Below are 22,253 nucleotides of genomic sequence, written 5' to 3'. Positions count from 1 at the left end.
ATTTTTGTTGCTTTTTGTGAGCTGATATAAATGTAACTGTGTTAAATGGACACATGATATCGTCTTGTATCGTTGCAGACTTTGTGATATCGTTTCTGTACCTTTACTAGAATACAGTTACCTTTTCTTTTGTATCCTAATTACATAACCCACTGAGCCTGTACGTCACCATGAAGAGGAGAACATCTGTAATAACACTAAATGTGCAGAGACAAAAGAAAACACCACAGCAGCAGCTTTGTTCCCGTGTAGTGAATCTTTACTGTAGCAGCAGATGCACACAGCAGAATGCAGATGTAACATCAGGACCTGTAGCAGCAGCGAGCCGTCCAGCCGACGCCTCGTTCCATACGTCAGTGAGAAGGCCACAATCTGTTTCACCTCAACACCAAAAATCATAAAAGCTTAAATACAAAATAGATCTTTTCTCTGATCGGCTCCGACTTCTTCTGGAAAATATAATATTGCAGAGAACGTATTTACATCCTGGCTTTGAAGAATATTTAACATTAATCAAAAGATACGGTCTCATAAATTAATCACACAGATTCAGCCTGAAAACAATTAAGAAAAAGCTCCAAACTAAATTAAAATGTAACATAAAACTCATCAAACCATCAATCAAACTCTCGTTTCTCCTTATGTGAAATATCTGGAATTAAAATCTCAGCATCTTTAGATTTAATCACATCTCAGCAAACATTGGCACGCTTTGTTCGAAGGCAACCTCTTTGTTGTACTTTGGTTTCAGCAGAGCCGACAGCGCGTGTCGCTCCACTAATCACCTAAGGCATTCATAAATATTGATCAGAGCGCTGAGGCTGGTTACAGATCAACCTCCTCTTAACCACAAATGAAGGAGAATACTTTTTGTAGTTTGCAAACACTGAAACTGATGATTGATCTCACGCTACCTGACGCTTGTTGTTAAGAGACGCAGCATAGTTTCTGACAGAGTTAGTGATCAGGAGGAGTCATACTGTTAAGTACTCGAGTGTTAAGATGCAGAAGTGCAAGTTCAGAGATGATACGTTTAGCTTTTTGATCGGCTTCTCTTTCTGCTACATCGCGACCGAGCCAGGGAGGAAATGTTCCAGTCCAGAGGCGACGCAGCCGTCTGCCGAGTGCTGCACAGTCGCTGGTTTTTATAGTTTGCAGGACAGAAGACATCCAGTTTAAAACCGGGATGAATTCAGTTTATAAGTGAAGGAGCGTTTAACAAATGGAGCATTTTCTCTGCACGATTTGTTGACTCGAGCGTCTGTTTCACACCTAACGTTGGTGTTAAAGGAGGTGGAAATTGGACTTTTACTTCAAACTGTCACAGCAGAGTCAGAGCTGAAGTCCTGCAGCTTCTGGTCGACCTCATGGGACGTTACCTTATTCTAGGAAAAGTTAACGTTAAGAGTCAAATATATTTTTTGATACTGTTTCAATATTGCCATTAATTAGACGTTTGTCATCTTCAAAGATAATCCTGCAGGTCTAGAAAGTTTCTGTTTGTCATAAAGAGGGTCAAATATTATTTAGTTTTGTGTAAAATCGCTCGTCTTGCTCAATATATGTCATAAACCCCAACATAGCTGGTACCTGGGCAGAAAACGTATTAAAATCACAATAAATCTGCTCATATTGAAAACTGAAGTTTATGAAGTTATGAGTTCTGGTGAGCGTTCAACGAGACTGTCGTCTTTATAATGATGTATTTTCACAGTCGGATATTTCAATAGTTTTATCACAAACTGAGACTTTCTTGAGTTTAAAAATTATCTTCTAAATTGACAAAAATCATATCAGAAATATATTTGCACCTCTCCGTTCACAACCATAAAGAAACGAGGTCCCACGAGGGAAAGAAGCGCGACTTACAGCCAAGGATTAAGATCACAGAAGTTCTCTACAGTCACTAAAGGAAAATGATTTGAGACATGAACAAAGTCTGCACAGGGTGTCTTATTTTGAAAATCCACAGGATGCTCTGTATCTTCTGTGACGTGACGAAGCTGCAGATGTTTCAGCAGCAGTTAACTGAGAATATTTCAGTGAAGCGACTGGTTATGACTCATTTATACTGTATTTATCATCTAAATGCTGCTGAAACAACAGAGATATTAACTGACTTCTCGCCTGCAAATCAACGACCTGCTGGAACATTCCCACCTCTCTGCACCGCACTGATTAACACACTCGTGTCCCTTATTTCCACGTCACCACGTCTGCCTGCGTCCTCCCAGTTTAGTCCAGCTGGGACACCAGATGGAAGCAGGAGTGTGATTTTTTTCACATGTATTCCTGATGGGGATCTCTCGCTCCTCGTAGCATCACAGCTCCCACCTGTAGCTGCAGTCGCTTCGAGTCCCCGCGAGTAAACATTTGATACGCTGAAGGGTTCGTATTGTCCGAACAAGATGAAGGTAATAACCGCTGCTAGAATCCTTCGTCGTAATCTCCGTCACAGCCGTATTCTGGAGGGTGACAAACAGACAGAACGGATCAGAAACACGTTTATTCACTGAGGAAACAATCAGGAGTGTTAAATTATCTTCTGTGGGTTTTTTTTACAGCCACCAGAAATGTGTCGACTGCCTGTACAAGTGTGTGATTTCTAACATTTCAGGATTAATATTGCTGCTGTAGATGTTGTCGGCTCTCTTCTGTTGCTCCACGTTCACAAACTGGTCTGAGGCTGCAGATTTGGACTTTTTGGGGCGTGAAAAAAAGCGTCTCTGATGCAGAAACGCGGTGTCGAGTTCCTCGTGCCTCAGGTAAATTCCTGTGGTGGAAACGTGACTTTTGAAAAAGGCTCCACAGAAGTGAGCTCACCGGAAAACACTGATTTTAACGGACGGCTCCTGAGTGACGGAGTGGAGCTCAGCGTGGTGTGACAACAGGTCGGACCAGTAAAATGTGAGAACCGTCACTTCTCACCGACTGACCCGAGTCTCCAGCAGCTCCCGAGGTGCCGACCCTGACCTCTGACCTCACCGCGAGGGGAGGCAGGAGCGCAAACAAAGAGCTTCTCTACAGGAATCAATTAAGCAGCTCAGGACTTTTTATTGTGGCAGAGTCGGGGACCTTAAAGTTTAACAGCCAGAGACGTAAAGTGAAGAAATGTAATCTTAGCGAGGGCTCATTAAAACATACCAGGAGTCTGAGCCGTGACCCGCACAGGCACATTCATTAAAACAGCGACTCCAACAGTTTCACAGTCCGACACGGCGATGCTGTCGGTGTCAACGACATTCAAAAAGTTCAGATCATCGACTCACTCGGCCCGAAGAGACGAGCTTCCATCAACAGCTCACAAACTGTGTTTAAACTCACCGTTGCTGCCGAACAGATCCATGGCGCTGACACAAGGCTCGTCCTCGTCCTCTTCTTCCTCATCAGCAGCCACGTCATCGTAGACGACCGGCCCGCTCTCCACCACTACTCCTTCAGCTGCAGCGGCGGTGGTGGCGGCGGCGGCGGCGGGGACTCCCACGGGCAGCGGCAGGGGGCCGGAGCTCTGAGCAAACAGGAAATATTGTTGGTGGTGAGCAGCGGAGTGTGTTCCGTGTTTTTAATATTTTCCTCTGCGTGACACACGAGCGCTCCGGGGAAATCTAAACTAGATCTGATCTCATATGTCCCACTTCCTTTAAAATGCTAAAAAAATAATAAACATAGTGGTGGTGGTGCTGATGGTGCTGATGGTGCTGATGGTGCTGCAGGGCGGAGAGGAGATATTTCCATCTCACATGTGACTAACAGCGCGGCGGAGCGTGACCACAACCTTTATCAGCTTACATCTCGCTCGTTATTCTCTCATTAAGGACTCTACATTTAAAAAATCTGCACAGTCACCAGCCGAGCTACACCGGGTCAGAACGGAACCGGAGCCTCGGGGCACAAATACCCTTCAGAGTTCATAAAACGAAATTAAAAAAATGAAGGGCTGAGGCGAGCGGGGGGGCAGAAATGTAATTAGAGCGCCCTTTAAATTTCACCCCGACAACATCGTCCTCGTGGAGACGTCAAATGTTCAAGAATGTGACGACCACCCTCCTCCTCCACCCGCAGGTCTGCAGCCGGGAGAGGCTTTTTCCAGTTGCATTCTGGGAGACAAAAATGGAGCCGCTTTGATCAAAAAAACAGCAGGAAGGGAAAATAAACTGGTGTGATAAAAAGGTCGGAGAGGACGGAGAGACGACCAGCAGTGGAACAGAAACAACAAACGTCAGAGCTGCAGATTCACGCCAGCGTCAAATGTTCCGTTTCATGTTTTTTTGTGCATTTGATCACAAAAACGACCGCAGGGCAAAAAAAAAAAACACGGAAAGTTTCTGTTGGGTCGGTTTCTCTCTTTGTTCAATCAGTGAGGAGTAAAAGCTGCAGCAGATGATGTGAAATCATTTAGGTTGAAATTAAAAAAGATAACTGACTACTGGTTTTAATTACAGCCAATCAGACGCCTCGTCCACACCGCCCTTCAAGGCGGGAATCTTGTGACGATATTCGCTGCTGCTGCAAGTTCTGATGTTAATCTGCATGTTGTTGTGTGTATTTGGTGCGACAATAAAGATTCATTACACAGGGACAAATAAGCTTGTTTGGTTTTCTTTTGTGTCTGCACATTAAGTTTGTTATATAAGTTTGACTGACAGGATTATGTAATTAAGATACAAAAAAAATAAGGAAACTATTCTGGTAGTTAAAGAAAGAAAATGTAATTAGATTACAGATACATTCAGTAAAAAAGGGGGATTACTAGTTACAGATACAGAGGTAGTGTGTCGGTCTGATGTTCACAGTCTGACAACTAAACAGATCCTTCACTCAACAAATAAAAGAGAAATTACTTGTAAAACAACGTTACAGAACGAACAACTAATGTGGGCGCAGGTCGTTTCTTCAGCTTCTTATATGAGAACAAAAATACAGAATTCATACGTGACGGACTGCCTGAAAAACAGCGTCTGAAACAGAGGAAACATTAAAAACAAAACACCAGGTGTTGGATCCTTAATACCGGGCGCACTAGAGCAGCGTTATGCTAGCACGGTTTGGTTCAGTGTGGACAAACAAAGATGGTGTAGAGATGAGCCTGGAGTGATTTCTCTCACTGATGCTGCTAACACGGGCCGACTGGTGCCAACAGAGCGGGACTCGGCACAAAGATGAGGACCAAAGATGCTCTAGGCCGAACGTTCAGCCTGATGTGTCGCCTGCCAGCCAATCGTGGTAAAAGACGCCAGCCGACTCGTCGCTGTGGCTCCACTTATTGCACTGATTTGAGCGATGTGTTTCTAAAACTGAGCTGCTGCAGAACAAAGAAAATTTCCCCTCGGACACACACTCATCTCGTCCTGAAGAACGACTCCTCCACTTCAGTCTGAGCGATATTTATTCTGCTTAGCGATGAACCGTATAGATACCAAACAAACCGTTCCACCTGGGAGGACAGGTGAGCTCGCTGCCGTGGATTTAATTTGGTTCCTCTCTCCTCTCTGCCTGCCGCTGGACGGAGGAACTAATAAAATATCTAAAAGCAGACTCTCTGTGCTGCTTTGGAGCGAGACAAATGTACATTTTTTGCAGAGGGAAGCCGTCATCTGCAGTTTTTCCACAGCGACTAAAAGGAAACCTGCGTGTTCTCACTTTCCCTTCAGCCAGGCTAATTATAAAGCAGGAGGAGAAGCAGGTGGAGGGTCCACAGTGTGACGGAGAGATATTTCTGTTCTCCTCAGCAACAGCCTGTTGGAGTCCCAGCTGGGGGCTTCCTCCTCCTGCCATCCCTGCCTCCAATTTGCCTTTCATTTCCTCCTCCTGCCTTCCTTCCTTTCTTCCTACCTTTTCTTTTACTCTGCCCACATCCTTCCTTCTCTTCCTCTTCTCCTTCCTTTGTTCCATTAAACATCGATTCTCATTTTTTTTCAGCTCCGGCTCTCCTCGATTTCTTCCCACTTCCTTCTCAGATTTTTGATATGCTGCCAGCGATTACACGGCGAGAGAAAATAGAAATATCAAAAGCATAAAACATCCACTGCTGGTTTCTCTCGTCTCTCGTTGACTCCTCATCACAGGAGCTGGACGCTCAAACAAATCATTAAGAAGAAAACATCTGGGCGTAAACACGCCGCCGCCGACTAATGAGGGGGCGAGAGCTGCTAAATGTGTCTGTTGGTATTCACACAGAGATAATGTTGATCAGGAGCGAGTCCTCCAACTCTACTTTTCTACTTTCTCGCTCAGTCCGAGTCTCCATCCTTTAACGAGGGAGCTGCTCGTTAGGAGTGAGAATGCCACTCGAAACCAGGAAACGGCGGCTCTGCGAGGTTTTATTGGTGTGAGGATGTCGACATGCGATCGCCTGCAGTTACTCACGCGTGGAACAACCGGCAGAACAAAATTAACTGAGAGCAGAAAAAAAAAAACAGTCAGGATTAAACGCTGAGGCACGCTGAGGAGGATAAATCACAGAGAACTGCAGGTTAACCGGCAGTAATCACGTCCTGTCGTATCAAACGTGACATTTCCAGATATAAATCGCGAGCGGCACTTTTTGTTGTGCAGTCGGCGGGTTCTCCACACGCACCCCCCGTCATGATTAGCATAATTAGTGGCTCAGTGAATTAATCAGCGGTAAACCAGTTTTCTACGACGCAAAACAAACTCCAGTCGACACAAATAAGAGGCAGGAACAGCGAACGCTGGAGGAAACTACTTCAGCCAAACCAGACGAGGTTCAGTGACAGAGATTTATTTATTTAACATGTTTTTATGATGAGTTAAAAAGGCAGTTAAGCTCGTTATAGTTCGGTTAAAGAGAGGAACATGAGTTTGGACAGTTTATGGTTGAATTATTCTGTTTTGTAAAGACAACAGGTGTAAAATATTAACTTTCTCTGCTGTTTCTGAGTTTATTTTGTGCAGGTTTTTTCACTACCTCAATGAAAGCATCGCTGCAGGTGATAAACTGATTGTTAATTCGGTTTCAGCAGCTATTATTGTCAACGTGTGGCGTAAAACTGACGGAAGGTTTGGTTCAGCTTCATTTTGGTGATGTTTTAAAGACACATCCAGATCTTTCTCAGCACACCAGCCTAGTTTATTGTATTGTACACTGGCAAGAACGGGAACTAACTGTTTCATAACTCAATAACTGTAATTCTGCCTTCTCCTTTCAAACAGATGTGTATAAAATAACTCTAATTAGAGCCAGTTCAGCCTCTCAGTGAAGCTCGGCTTGGTCGGGGTGAGCCAGGAGGTCGCAGCTTCTCTGCAGGACGAGCTGAAAACGCTGCACGTCATGTGGTTTACCGCTGGCCGGGCCTGACAGCTTCTCTGAGAACCAACTTCAAATAGACTCAGCCATCAATTGCCAAGACTATTGCTTGCATAAGCAGACTATAGCTGCAACGCCAGAGCGACTGTCTGCAGCTCAGAGCCCCTCTCCCGTGACCTCATCACCCTTTTTCAGATTTCTAAGCCTCTCTGAAAATCCCCACGTCTCCGACGGCGCTGTGAGCTCCTCCACAGCCTGAGAGTCAGTCTGAAGGAAGAGAGGGAACAGCTGGGCCGGTTTCAACTGGCAGAAATCAACTCCTTACTCCTTCTCTGTCTGTAAAGCGATCGTTTCCTCCCTCTGCTTGTTTAAAAAAGTGTACTGACTAATTGCCGGGTCACTGACGAGGGTGAAGGGAATCGCTTTTTTGTCGAGTGATGAACAGAAAGAGCACAAACATCTCTTTTCAGACCGGTCCTGTCGCTGCAACATTACATAACCGGAGCAGCGAGCGAGGGGCGGCCTCAGCCAATGGCGACGGCCGTTTGCCTCCAGTTCCCAGGGGGAGGTGAGGGGGGTTGCTAAGTAACAAGCCTTGTTGACCCGGCCCCTCGTGGCAATGTTTTCTTCCTGGTTGACAGAGCCTGAGCTCCCCGAGCTCCTCCATTCAGAGCTGCCAACAGCACATGATGGAGAGGGAGACAAAGACGCAGGGAGGAGGAGGAGGAGGAGGAGGGAGATGGAGGGATGGAAAAGGAATGTGGAGAAGGAGAGGAAATATAAAAGGAGAATGACGGGAAAGAGGACGGCAGCAGAGCGAAGCATTAACGGGAAGGAGAGCGAGCAGGACTCCAGGGAGGCGTGAAGGGAGTGATGAGGAAAAAGAGGATGGAGGAGTAACTGTGAGAGTCACCGTTTCCCCCCGATGTACGAGACTATTCTGATAGTTGCCCTTTATTGATATCCTTAATTTAGAAACACGAGTTTCCACGTCGCTCTGTTTACATACGAGAGTCAACAACAAGACGGTCAACTCCGACAGAAACCTCCATGACCGCTGATGAGTTTGTGAAAGTCCATCTTACATTTTTTTACATTCAAAATTTGGCGTCACTAGAGAGAACCGCTCCAAAAAGATTTCTCTCAACAAACTTCAGGTTTTATCCATCAGTTATGTCTCTAAAAACTACATTACCCATGAGCCTCAGCTGCAGCAACGACGGAAAAGAAGTCAAACACAATGAAAACACTTCTTTGTTTCTACGAAGGACAAAATCCATCCGAGTTGCTGAATATTAATTTAAACTGCTGGATGTTTTATGATGAAGTATCTCGCCTCAGTAACAGAGTTTGAAGCTCTCTGATTGGACGTTTCTCACTAAAATCCACCAGTCGTAGTCGTCTTCGTCCCTTCAGGGCTTGCAACTTTTTCCGAGAGTCGTATATTCTCTAACACTGTTGTTCACCTTCCACCAGCAGTTTTATATCCATTAAAGCCAACTGTCAGTCACAACAGACTTTAAAACTTTCCCCAGCTGCTGGACTCTGAAAATAACTGCTGCCTCTTTGCTCCTCGATGAAGAGGAAGATGTCAGACGTGGTGAGAAGAGAGAAGTAAATCAGGAGAAAATGAGGCAGATGAGCAGCGGAGTGAAGCGGGAGGAGACGAAAGGACAGTTAGCAATGTGTAAAATGAGATACGAGTACAGAGTGTATATTAAGTCCAGGAAGTGAAGACTTTGAAGAGGATGTAAAGCTACCTGTGATTGAATTTGGGACCAATTTAAAAATCAAATTAAGAAACAAAGTTGGACAATCTGTCCCATTTCTCCCTGAAGATGTCTGATGGACGCTGTGAAGCTATAAATGGGCGGAACGAGGACATCCTGAAATTAACTGTTCAAAGACATCCTGGGTTTCTGCAGCAGATAGGACTCATATTGTACCAGTAACCTTGTTCTTTGTGGATTCATCTAAAAGCCGGCAGCCGGCCAACAGAAGCCCATCACTGCAGGGCGGTAAAAAAAAATAAAAAAGTCTCCTAAAAGTGCTGTTAAAGACGGTTTTACGTTCAAGTTTAAGGCCATATTTAAGACCCTGTCAGAGTTTTAGGAGCAGTGAAAACACCGGAGGGAGAGAGAGAGAGAGAGGGAGGGAGGGAGGGAGGGAGGGAGGAGTGATTATGGAGGACAAACAAAGACAAAGTGAAGGTTCACCTCTCACACGGCCTGATGGGAGATTTATTTATCCCCAGCAATCAGAGATCAGCTTTTAATGGAGAGACTGACAGACAGACTGGCAGAGAGCTACAGAGAGTCCGGCTGCAGCTTCAGCCTCATTAAGGATCGTTCAGACCGAACACAATAGATGCAAATTGAGCAGCAACTCTACATTGAAAATCAATGTAAATGGCACGATGACACGAATGATTGAAGCGTCTGAAGCGACGCGAATAAAGTTGAAAATATCGAACTATTCAGGCGGCATCGCGCCGCGACATCAGATCAGCGACGAGTTCAAGCTGCCGACGTCACTCACGTACGGTTGTTTACACTCAGCTACAATTAGCTTCTCCTCCATGTTGGTCTGTGTGTGGGCACCGACCCGAGCTAACAGGTCCTGGAACTGGGCTCCGGTCAGCCTGAGGTACCGCTGGAACCGGTCGTCATCCAGACGGAGCTCCTGGAGGAGACAGTGAAATTCCCCCAGCTCTGTGTGTCTCCGGAGGACTTCATGAACCCAGACAGGACGGCAGGTGGTTTTCCGGCGTTTCTGGGACTTGTACAGCAGGTACAGTGCAGCAACGGTGGTGATATCAGCCATGATCGACGTGGAAAGAGAGCGGGTTGAGAAATACCGGTTCAAAAATGAGCTGGCAAGAGCGTCGTCTTTTCTCCCTGAGCATCAAGCGCAACAAGCGTGAATAGTCCAAAATGATCAAGCAGCGCGATACAAACGTCTCAAGCAATTGTATTCGCGTCTATCGCGTTCGGTCTGAACGCCCTTTAGTGTTTTAAAAAAGGAGGTAATTGGTGATAATCTGTTCTTTTCTTATTGTAAACAAACGCTAGATATTTCCTACTGACAATAAACTGTAGGTGCAGAGAGTCGGGTGCAGATCCAGAGCTTCTGGAGGAATAAACACTCGGAGTCTCATCAGGTTCTGATCTGATCCGGAGCTGTTTACTGACGGAAGGAGAGCTCAGAGATCATTTTTAAACTTTTGTGATTTATCTTCACTCCTGTTTCAGTGATCCTGTTATCAAACTCATGCGAGGAACACGAGGTGAACATTTGTTCCACTGGTGGTGAACACATCATTACACAACAACCATCACTAATGAAATTAAAATGGTCCACTTTGTGCCCTGAAACATTGGCATGTACCGTCCCTACGTCTAAATTTAAACGATTGCTCACACAGAGACATCCCACATTATTAAAGACATGGCAAAATGTTTCACAGGGTATGAATCATTAGAAATTGTGCTGTTTTTAGCTGCTTGGACAAGAGATTGTGGTAAACAGCAGCGATGACGTTCAGGCTGCCGCTGTGTAACGTGAAGCAGATAACTGAGTGAGTGCAGCAGGAACTTATCTGTCCCGGTGATTGACTGGGTGACTGAGCGATCGTGCACGTTTTGAGTGAAGCCGGCCGGAGTCTGAAGTGAGCGAGCGAGTGACGGAGACGAAGAGCAGATGTGATGAAGATGAACGGCGGCTCACCTGCTCCACGGCGAGCTTCTTGCTGGGCTGACCGGTGATGAACGGCTGCAACCTGCAACACAAACCACAGCGACGACAACACGACGTCAGCACAGACGAAACTTTTCTGCACAGTCTCATTTCACTTTTAACATCTTCACTTTACTACTGAGGATTAAAAACATGTTGCATGATGTATTTTAAATCCAGAGTTTGTTTGTTTTTATGCCTCTGCAACGGTTTTGAGGGAATTTCTTCACATTTATAAGAAATGATGATGAACTGATCGTCTTCAGGAGCAGCAATAAATGACAATAAAAGCTTTCTGTGACCTCATGGCGTCCCGTTCTCGTGAACACATTATCGATATCCAATTTTGGCACAAAGGTCAACATGGACTGGAGGATGAACTGATTAGATTGTGGCGGTCAAAGGTTTATAATCAAGAGGTCAAAGGTCTGTGATCCCGTCATTATTCAACGCCACAGCTCAGAAACACCAGCATGATGTATGCATGGAGGCGTTCAACTGTGATGCAGTAATTACAATAAATTAGTTAAAATTTGCAGATTTGACAGAGAATCAGAGCCAAAACCGCAAAGTAATTCTCAAATAAATAGTGAATAGTGAGTAAAAAGTTCCTCTAAAATGCAAAAACTCACCCTCAAAATTGTCCTTAATAGGAATATTTGAGCACATTTACTTCAGTCTACCACAGACGCACGTTCCCTCCCTGTTTCTGTATCATCACTCACACTGAAGTTCAGTCAGAAATGCCAGCGAGTCCACCAGTGAATTAAATGTACAGATTTTATGAACCTCCCAAAGCCGGCGAGAGAGCGAGAGCGGCGGTATTCATTTCCAGACATTATTTTTCCAGACATTAGGAAGACAATAAAACCTCTCTCTCCCTCTGCGGACCGCTGGGATTATATTTCATTGTTCACCTCAGCAGCGAGGACGCCGAGTCCGTTTCATTTACAGCCGCTCGTCCTTCTTTTCCATTTGCTTGTTTGTGAGTTTTGGTGCCTGAAGCCAGCGAGGAGACTTACGACGCTCGACACCGAAACACAGACGACTCAGAATCTAAATGAAATCCAGCGTCTCCGTCGTGTCAACAGTAAAATCCTGTAATAATGAATGTGATAACATGAATCTTTAATGTCATGAGAGTACGAGCTTCAAAATAAGAGCCTGATTTATACTGAGAGTCTTCTGAGGCCGGATTGTGTTTTTCATATGATTGATGCAGTTTGTGGAGGATGGATACAGATATATCTTCAATAAGCTCACGTTGGCCTGTTTGTCCTCCTGGCTCGTATATATGTGGGTTTATTTTAAACAAGGACACACGTCGGAGAGTTTATAAATGATCAGGTGTTCACCTCGAGGTTTTCTGTTTCTTTAAGATCGTCCTGGATCAGAGCCGCCTGACTAAATCACCAAACAACACAAAGGCAGCGGTGCACTCCATCAGAAGTGTTTGGCAGGTAGCTGAACAGCTTTAGAAAACCTTCTCCTCCTCAACACCTTTCCAACCTCATGCTGAAACCGACAGTCTGACATTCGAGGTCAACTTCAGCACTGAAAAGAAAAAAAAGTACAAAATAAAGAACAGGAGGCAAAGTGTTTTCTAGCTCGTGAGATGAGAAAGCAGGAAAGGTTTCAACTCCTTTCCAAAGTGTTTCTTGTTTTTTATCGACTTTTAACACAACGAACATCTCCGTATTTAAATCTCTAAATATCAACATAGACGACATCATCATCATCATCATCATCATCGTGTGTTACTGGATAAAGAGTCAAAAGAGGATCTCGTGTCGATGACGTTCTTCTGCCGGGCTCGACGGATATCAGGAGACAATTAAGGGCCATTAATCTAACAGATAGAGATGCTAACGGCTAACATGGCAAAAACTCCAATAATTTCCTTTTTTTTGTAGAAATGTGAGCGTCACGGCTGCCTCGAGGTGAAAATATAACAATTCTTTATAATCGCTGTATTATTAATAGTCTTCACAACAATTACTGCTGCGTCCTGCCGTGTGAGAGCACAGCTGGATGTTATTAAAGGTCTGCCTGTAACCAGCATCACTATATTTATTTATTTATATAATATATTCATTACAGTCTTTATTACAGGATTTACTCGTCGGCACAATATCGGTTGAGGATTTCATTTCGATTATTACGGCCGGTCTTTGAGTCTCTGCTGGCTTCAGGCTCAGATTTCCCAGCAAGACACAAAAAAAAAAAAAAAAAAAAAAAAAAAGGTGTGAATGTGAAATGAGCCCAAACTGTGAGTGACAGGCCGGCTGTCTGTCTGTCTGCGAGCTCCATCTCTTCCTCGACAGCGGCAGAAGATAATCAGCGATGAACGCACCAGCAGCAGTAATTCCTCAGCAGCCGTCCCGTCGTCCCACTGGCTGGAATTAGCATCGTTCCCGGAGGCTCCCCGCCCCCTTCCCTGCCCACCCGGCCCGGCACTGAGCCCTCCCTGGAGGCTTACAGTAAGTGCTCGACTCTCCCTGATAAGAGAGAGAGCGGGAGTGAGCTTTTAATTAATCTGCTTTAACCAGGGGAGAGAGGGGGGAGGAGGACGGGCAGCAGTGAATGTGGCTTCTTCACCCCCCTCCTTTCTCAGAGCTCATTAGAAAATCCCAACCAGGCCGGCGATTCGCTCCCCGTTGAGAGAACTATTCAGGGCCCCCGTACATGTGCTAGACTATAGTCGCTCCCCTGGGCCCTGACCCGGACACTGGGGGAGGGAGGGAGGGAGGGAGGGAGGGAGGAGGGAACAGCGAGGGAGGGATGAAGGCGAGCAAACAGGCAGAAGGTGAGAAAAGGCTGAGGAAGAGGAGGAAGTGAGCCGGAGAATAATAAAGATGGACGAGTGGCAGCGAGAAAAGAGGAAGAGAGAGTCTGAGGGAAACAAGGCAGCAAAGAAGGAGGTGAGGACACAAGGGAAGGAAATGAGGGAGTAGGATTTAATCTATAATCCCATCAAAAGATCGCTGACCTGCATGTGACTCCAATCACATGTGGATCAGAAACCAATGCAGATAATTCATCTCCAACCCAGAAGGGAAGGAGGGAGGATACAAGGAGGAAAGGGAAGGAAACGAGGGAGCAGGCTGAGAGGAAATGTAAGAGTCGGATTACGTCCAGAGTCTCATCGAAAGATCGTTGACCTGCATGTGACTCCAATCACACAAGCTTTAATAATCAATACGACAAATTCATCTCCAAGCAGGAAGGGAAGGAGGGAGGATGCAAGGAGGAAAGGGAAGGAATACAGGAGGAAGGAAGACTGGGAACGTCAGTGAGCTTCGAATGGTCACAAAGAAAAATGAGCTTTTTAAGAGTAAAATAAGATGCTTTTTTTTAGAGACGTTAGAGACGATTCAACATTTTACCTCCAATCCTAAAACTGGAAATGAGATTCAGACATCAACTTTCCTCACAAACGGTGAAGAACTCAGGACGTGACTTGACGTTAACATGCTGACGTCGGCGTTTAGCAGAAAGCAGAGCTGTACTTTAAGTTTAACCTCGACTGTCGACTCTCCCCGCAGTCTGCAGCTGCTCGGGGTTTTATTTACTGTGGTGTAACTGCTCATCTGCAGCGGGAGATCTGGTCAAAGTGAATGCAAATCAGCAGACTGGAGTTTTGGATGGAAGACGTTTATGAATAATTCAGAAAAGGGCCTCTTCACTTCTTAAAATTCTGACCGTCCAGTTCTGACTCTTTTCTCCCCCCGACTCCTCTGATTTTCCTCCTCTCGGCGCTCAAACACGATCTAGATTCTACGCTTTGAAAACGTTATCAGCTAAACATGATATTTAATAAACAATGTCCCCTTTACTCAGCATCTCTGGTCACATTACAGCGGGAATTATCAAGACGGACAGAAAACACTAAAAACTGGATTACTGAGAGAAACCAGAAGCTGCTGGCGTCTCTCTCATCATCACGTCCACGTCTGTGATTCCATTTCCTGCCTCAGAGCCATTTTCATTTTAATAAAACCCTCCTTGTCATGTTATAGATCTTACAACCGTGCCGCAGCGTGTTGTGTCTCTTCTGATTTACATCATCAGCCGTGTTTGCGCGTCTTGTTGACATTTTGTGGTTGTTTAGCTCGTTAGCATCGAGGTGAGACGTTCTCAACGAGCCTCTCCATGTGATTGCATCTGTTTGTTTTCTTTAAATCGACTTCTGTTTCCAATCAGTGCGTCGGAGCTCCTGCACGGAGTAAACCGACAAACCGACGTCAGGTTATAATTTCATTATTCATACGATAATCCAATCAATAACGTGAACGAGAGGGGCGTCCGAGACGGAGAGCAGGAATAATCTGCAAACCGGGAGCCGAATGAAATTAGTTCTGCGATGAGCTCGGATGTAAATAAATGATGATAATAATCTGAGCTTCCAACTCGATTTTCCAGCTGGGGACTGGCTGGGTCCTCGGAGGCAAACACACACACACACACACACACACGAACACACGCACACACACACACACACACACACACACACACACACAGCCTCCTTCAGCACAATTAAATCAGGCATAATCACAGAAAAACCCCGAACACACGCAACCACGGTGCCCACTCATACTTTCCCAGACACTAAAGTACACACACACAAAATACACACAACCTTGTATACAGACACACAATAGAGACTCACACACACACACACTCATTTGTGAGAGTTGTGTCCATTCAGCAGGCTGCAGTGCATTGTGGGCCGGTGTGCAGCTTGGCAGGAGGAGACGCAGATTCAGCCAAAAGAACTGATTGTGTTTTCTTCTCCTCTGGACGGTCCACGCAGCGCTGACCCCATTCAACACACACACACACACACACACACACACACACACACACACACAGAGACACACACACACACACACACACACACACACACACACAGAGACACACACACACACACACACACACAGATCCTGGTACTGCAGATTCACAGAAGACAGGATTATATAGACGGCCACGTGTGCACAAACACACTCCGCCGGCACACGTGTGAGGACTTTGTATTAAATTGTTGGAATAACCTCCAACTGCTGAACGAATCACCTTGAGCCTCAAAGTGTAGACGTGCAGGTTCAGACAACAATGGACAGAAATCTCTCTGCTGAATGTGTTGTGCTGGAAGCTTGATGACATCTTCAAACCGTTCTGTTTAGTAGAGCCGAGCGATGGACCTGCTCCGGAGGAGGTGCCAACCGGGCCGTGCTGACGACTGTGACCAGGCCGGTGCTGCACGGATCGAGACAAGCGCGTCATTGTTTTAAGACTCGCTGCAACGACACGCAAACGAAGCAGAAGTGGGTCGGGAACAGCTCTACATGCCAGTTAGCTAACGGGACGGGTTTTGATAGTCAAGCTGAGACATTATTGTAGCTTTTGTTGCAAAAAAATACTTTACATCGAAAAATATAGTTATTTTTCTGCAAAAACAATCATTGAATTGATTTTAAAAGATGTTTAAGTTATCAAATGTCAACAAAGATTTCAAATTTGAAGAGATGTTCAATGACAGCTGTCAATAATTTGCAGTTTTTTTGTATTGGGGTCACAAAATAAAAAGACAAAGCTGATAAAACCAGCCTGTCTTTGACTCATTATACTTCTGAGAGTTATGAAATTATAAATAAGCGAAATATGAAAGATCAGACTTTTGCAAGTTCTAAGACTAAACCTGTTTTATAATTTAACATGTAAAGAAAAGGAGCCGTTGTTGTCTTAAAAAACCTTTTTAAGACTACTTCTCCAGCGCCCGACACCTTTGTTTCCAATCCCATGTTATCAATATCTGTGACTAAAATAAGCATCAATCAATATTGTAAGCCAGCAAAACACCTTAGTCATAAATACATGTGTTCACACGTGTCTCATCAATTATCACAAATAGGCTGGATTTAAGAAAAACGGGCCACACCCAGACAACGTCACATCGGGGGGATTTCCATCACGTTCTCTGTGCTTATGAGATAATTTAACACACACACACACACACACACACACACACACACACACACACACACACACACACACACACACACACACACACTCTCTTAAGAGGCCATATTTAATAAGCCAGTAACCCATGCGTGGCCGTTTGATGAGAGCTGTGACATTTCTCCAGATGGATGGGATTTCTGGGTCATTTAGCGCTCGGCTACACACTGCGGCGCTCGGCTCGTCCTTCGCAGATATTTTGGGGACCGTGACTGGTCTTGTGAACGGAGATTAGACATTCGTTTAGACGGGAGGGGGGTGTTAAAGGCAGCAGGCTCAACACACACACACACACACTAATGGGAGTGTGACAAAACAGAATGTAGTCTGGCTTTTCTGGTGGACGGGAAAACGTATGTTTGGGACAGAAAGAGCGATAAAGTGTTTCTATAAAGGATCACAGTGTGTGTCTCTGTCCTGTGTGTGTGTGTGTGTGTGTGTGTGTGTGTGTGTGTGTGTGTGTGTGTGTGTGTGATGTCATTAGCTGGTGGCGTGACCTGAGGGGAGGATCACAGTGTCACACACCACTAATCAGACGAACGGGGAGGATCACATGCCATTAACACACACCTACACACACACACAGAGTCATGAAGTCTGAGAGGGATCAAAGGGTTAACATGAATATGATCTTTCACACACACACACACACACACACACACACAGGCGTGTCACTACAAAGACGACAAAGTCACCCACGATTCTTTAGAATAAACAAAAAAAGCTCACATTGGATCTTCGACACACTTCAGATCTTAAGTTACTCGATTTGACGTGAAGCTTAAATTTCAAACATCCACATTTTTCTTCTCAGTTGTTTCACATGTAGATTTTTCCACCTCTCTGACTCCGACGGTGCAGCTGGTGCAGTGAAATCGCCCTTTAACCTCAACTCAACGCTGTTAGCTCGACCGTCATCACGCTTCAGCTGCACAACAGCAAAATGCAGGAAAAAGGTGTGGATGGATTTTCCAGCACAACGTTTGTTTCCTTAAATGGGCCGTGAAGTGAACCGAGGCCTCAAAGAAAAGAGAAATAAAGTTAAAGAGGTGGAAACAAGCTTTCACAAATAAAAACAACCAGCAGGTAGTAGAACTAATTGCAGGCTTTGATGTCTCCAACTCGGTAAAATTGCTGCGACAACTTCATAAGTCGTAATTAGAAAAAGAAGAAAAGTTTTCTATTTTAAAAAAGGACAAAACAAACTTTATCTCTACATGCTGCTCTACAATATTTACCATAATAGACTTAAAACTTCAAACACCTCCTTCACAGGATACGGCAGCAAAATCCATCAAACAAACATTTTATATAAAACATTAAAGCTGCTGTAGAGTCTGGAGTCAGAGGGAGGCCATAAAATCTGTCAACAAACATTCAGTAAGTCAAAAGTAATGTTGCTTTTGCTTTTCCAGAGTAAATGTTAACAGTTTTTAATGATTAATGGGAACAAAAATGTCAAAATATAGAGAAATTAGATTAAATTTAAAAGGAAACTAGAATTACTGCCTCGAGGTCGTATTGCCTCCTCGCACTTTTGGATATAAAAACATCCTAACTTCATGAATTTATCCTGTCAGACATTTGGGTATAATTCTGTTGGAATCATCATCAACAACAGACAAAAAAGTGGATGTTTGTGCCAAATTTGAAGAAATTCCCTTAAAGCGTTCTTGAGATATCATCACAAGAATGAGACCGAGAGACGGATCCAAAAACTTTGCGCGTGTGGAGGCATAAAGTGTGAATGTTTCCATTAATTTGGTGCAAAATGGAGAAAAGCTTCATAGTAAATGATCTAAACTCCAATAATAATGGAAGTTGAAGCAAATATGTGTTGTTTTCTCAACATGATTGTTCATTTGTAGTCGAGTTTGTCCGATCTTCTCTCTTTTAGCTCAGTTATTGGTCTCCACCAGCTCCCGAGGGAAATATTTGTCTCTGTAGCTGCTAAACGCTCCGCTGTGTTCACCAGCTCGTCTCTGAGCAGGTCGAGTATAAAGGGCTTTTATTTATTATCTATTTATTGACATTTCAGTAATCACCAGAATGAGACTGAGAGACGCACGTGGAGGCTTAAAGTGTGACTTTTCCATTAATTTGGTCCAAAATTGAGACATCAAAACAGATCGAGCTTTCAATTTCCAGCCAGATTTTGAACCCGGTGGCTGACGGGATTCAAAACGCTTTATAGGAAACCAATCTAAACTCAAATGGTGATGTTGGTCTTTAGTCATTATATTGCAAACAACATTCATAATGATTGAAGAGTGTTGTTTCCCAGCACGGTCGTTCATTTGTAGTCGTGTTTGTGCCTCTCTTCTCTCTCTTGTAGCTCAGTTTTTGGTCTCCACCAGCTCCCGAGGGGAATATTTGTCTCTGTAGCTGCTAAACGCTCCGCTGTGTTCACCAGCTCGTCTCTGAGCAGGTCGAGTATGAAGGGCTTTTAAAGCTTTTGCAGCAAAGTTATAGGCAGACGGTGGAACAATGAGCTCAAACTCACTATAAAGCTCCACGAGGCTGATGGGAGCTGCATATTCACACTTAGTTCTCGTTATTTAATTATCTATTATCGCCTTTTAGCTTTTTAATTTTATGTGAGAAATGGTAGGAGAAAGAAAATTAGCGGCCTGCTGTATGCTGCCTAGTTTGGGGATTTATTGACATTTCGTTCGGGGAAACTTTCCTTAATTAGCATGCAGAAATTCTTTATCGGAGAGGAAGTGAGCATTTAAAATCCGTCCCTGTGGAACGAGCTTCCCACCCCTCTGCAGGAAATCACATGGCGTTAGTATTCAGGCTCACGCTCCAGACTTTACTCAGCTCCTCTTTCACTCCATCAGATGTTCATTTTCTCAGTATTTCACTTTGTGTCGGTGGTTTCTCGGTGTGGAGTGACCCAGGTGACCGTCTGCTGCTCTCTACATGATCGCATGTGTGTTTGCTTCCTCTTTGTCCTCTGTGGAGCTCCTCACTGACTCTTCAAACTGTTTTGTTGAGCCTTTTGTTAACATGCTGGATGTGTTAATGATTTTCTAGACAGGCAGATGGCTTTCTTCTGTTCACTCTCATTCAGGTCGACTCTGCCTTGATCTCAGTTTAGTTAAACGTTCGTACGACACGACGACTGAGAGAAAAACTCCAACTGCAGTTTCATTTGACTTTTATAGGTTTTCATTGAAGTAAAGAAACAAATTAGTTTGGTTATTTGTGTTAATTGAAGTCGATGACTCCTGTCTGATCTCATTAATTGTATTTTTCTTGATGTTACAACTTGTGATGAGTTGTTATGTTGTAATATTAAAACCTTTTTAATGAAAAACATCAGTCAAAATGTCCTTTTATAGATGTCTGAAACACAGATGAATCAAACCACCAGGCATCGCATCAAGTCTCAGTGCTGCAGCTAATGATTAGATAAATTAATGATTAATCTGTCAAGTCCTTTCTTCATTAATACTTTAAGTTTTTGGTGTTTAAAATGTGAGTAAATATTGGCCATATTTGTCCCAGAGGTCATGATGATGTCTTCACATATCTTATTTTATCAGGCCGAGATTCAAATCAGCAAATATTCACATCTGAGGAGCAGAAACCAAAAGTTTGAACTCAAAACTACTTTTAAATTAAATTAAATCTACATAATTTGTTTTTTCCAATGAAGGCTCATATTTTTCACTTTTTTAAACATTTTTATTTAAAAAAAAAAACAACTTGCCATTTCGTGAAATATGTTGGTTGCATTTGTTAAATCTACTTTGAGGATTAAAACTGAAACGCTAAATTTGATTTCTCTTATTTTTTTCTCAGGATTTTGTCAATAAATACATAAAAAGTTTAACTTTCAAGGATGGATGGAAGGAAGGAAGACTGGAAGAAAGGTAGGATGGACGACTGAGGAAGCAACTTTCCCGTACATCAACGCAACTGATCACAAAAAAACTAAAGAAACAAGAAAACCAAGTTGTTAGTTTTCCTTCAAGATAAAACCTGTAAACGTTGCGGATGATGACAGCAGAATAAATGTTATCCCGTGTGGTCCCGGCGGGATTCAAACCTCTGAACCAACACTGAGACTCGAGCTCTCGGGGCGCCACAGTTTACACTCTGGAGCGATCGGCGTGACAGCAGCGATTAATCTGAGCCCACTGGGAGAGTCCTGCAGTCACTTGTGGAGGTCGGAGGTCAAACGGCCGTCAAACGGCGCTGCCGGCGGCAGACTTTTTGGCAGACCCCCCGTCTCCATGGCAACGGTTTACAGCAGCGGGGAGTGGCTCCTGATGCCCAGCGGACGCAGGGCCTCGCTGTGCGACACAGCGGTCGTGTATAAATCACTCCCAGAGGGAAACAAAAGGGCCGTATGTAGCACGACACATCCCCCACACACGGTGCTGAGACGACCTCCGGATCTCACAGCACCGCAGAGACGAGACGCCGGGCTCAGGTTCTGATTTATACCAACAACTTCTCTGGATCTTAAAGTCTGCTTGTGTTGTTTTTGTTTGTATTCTTGTTCGTGATAATTAAAACTACATTGAATCAAATGCTGTGATAACAACTTAACTTGAGCATTTCCATTTTCTGCTTCTTCACACTTTCTGCATTAACTGTAATACTGGTTGTTTAACGAGGACAACAACTCCCATGATCCAACACTTCCTCACATCAAACTACAGCTTTTGTTTTCACTGCTGTGACTGAGAGACAGTTTGCTGCAGAAATGACTGACTGTGCTTTTAAGTTTTCCTTTAAAGGAGTCATCACCTGGTTTTTTACATATCCAGTCCCTCTTGGATTGCTTTGGATCAATTCTTAAAACTTATTAGAAAAAAAATAATAAAAAAAAAATCAAACATAGAGCTTGTTCTGACACTTTTTCATACCGCGACTTTCTCACGCGAGATTATGCGCGAGGTTTTGACCGGTCCGGATGTGCATTGTATTAATATGTAATGAGGCGCGCGTTGATTGGCCGCAGGAAGGACAGAGCCGGAATGGGGGGCGAGCCTGCATGCACACAGACTCCAACACATAAACAGCCCGCTGTCATGGCGCACACACTAAATGACAAACCTTACGGAATTCAGGCATTTATGTACGAGCCGGAGTCGGAAACCGAACGGGAGAGTGAAGAGGCAGAGACGGTGGAAGAGACACGTTTACAGCAGGATGTCTCTGAATGGTAAATTCTTTTTTTTTTCCGTCTTACTTTTCACACTCGTGTTTTACATGT

The 22,253-nt window shown here is 44.3% G+C and overlaps 1 protein-coding gene across 1 annotated transcript in view; it reads right to left on the bottom strand.

Moving 5' to 3' along the window:
* Positions 1–237: 237 nt before the first annotated feature.
* brf1a (BRF1 general transcription factor IIIB subunit a) overlaps positions 238–22,253 on the bottom strand; it is a 94,368-nt gene continuing 72,352 nt past the window's right edge. The window contains exons 17-19 of the mRNA XM_030443622.1: positions 10,994–11,045; positions 3,325–3,508; positions 238–2,465 (exon numbers count right to left, since the gene is read on the bottom strand). Coding sequence (XP_030299482.1) covers positions 2,428–2,465; positions 3,325–3,508; positions 10,994–11,045 — 274 coding nt within the window. The 3' untranslated portion in view covers positions 238–2,427. The remainder of the gene's footprint in view (positions 2,466–3,324; positions 3,509–10,993; positions 11,046–22,253) is intronic.

The sequence above is a fragment of the Sparus aurata genome, chromosome 16, assembly GCF_900880675.1.
Source record: "Sparus aurata chromosome 16, fSpaAur1.1, whole genome shotgun sequence".
In the NCBI taxonomy this organism is placed as follows: Eukaryota; Metazoa; Chordata; class Actinopteri; order Spariformes; family Sparidae; genus Sparus; species Sparus aurata.
The sequence above is the reverse complement of the archived record's forward strand: the minus strand, read 5'-3'. Positions and strand labels throughout refer to the sequence as shown.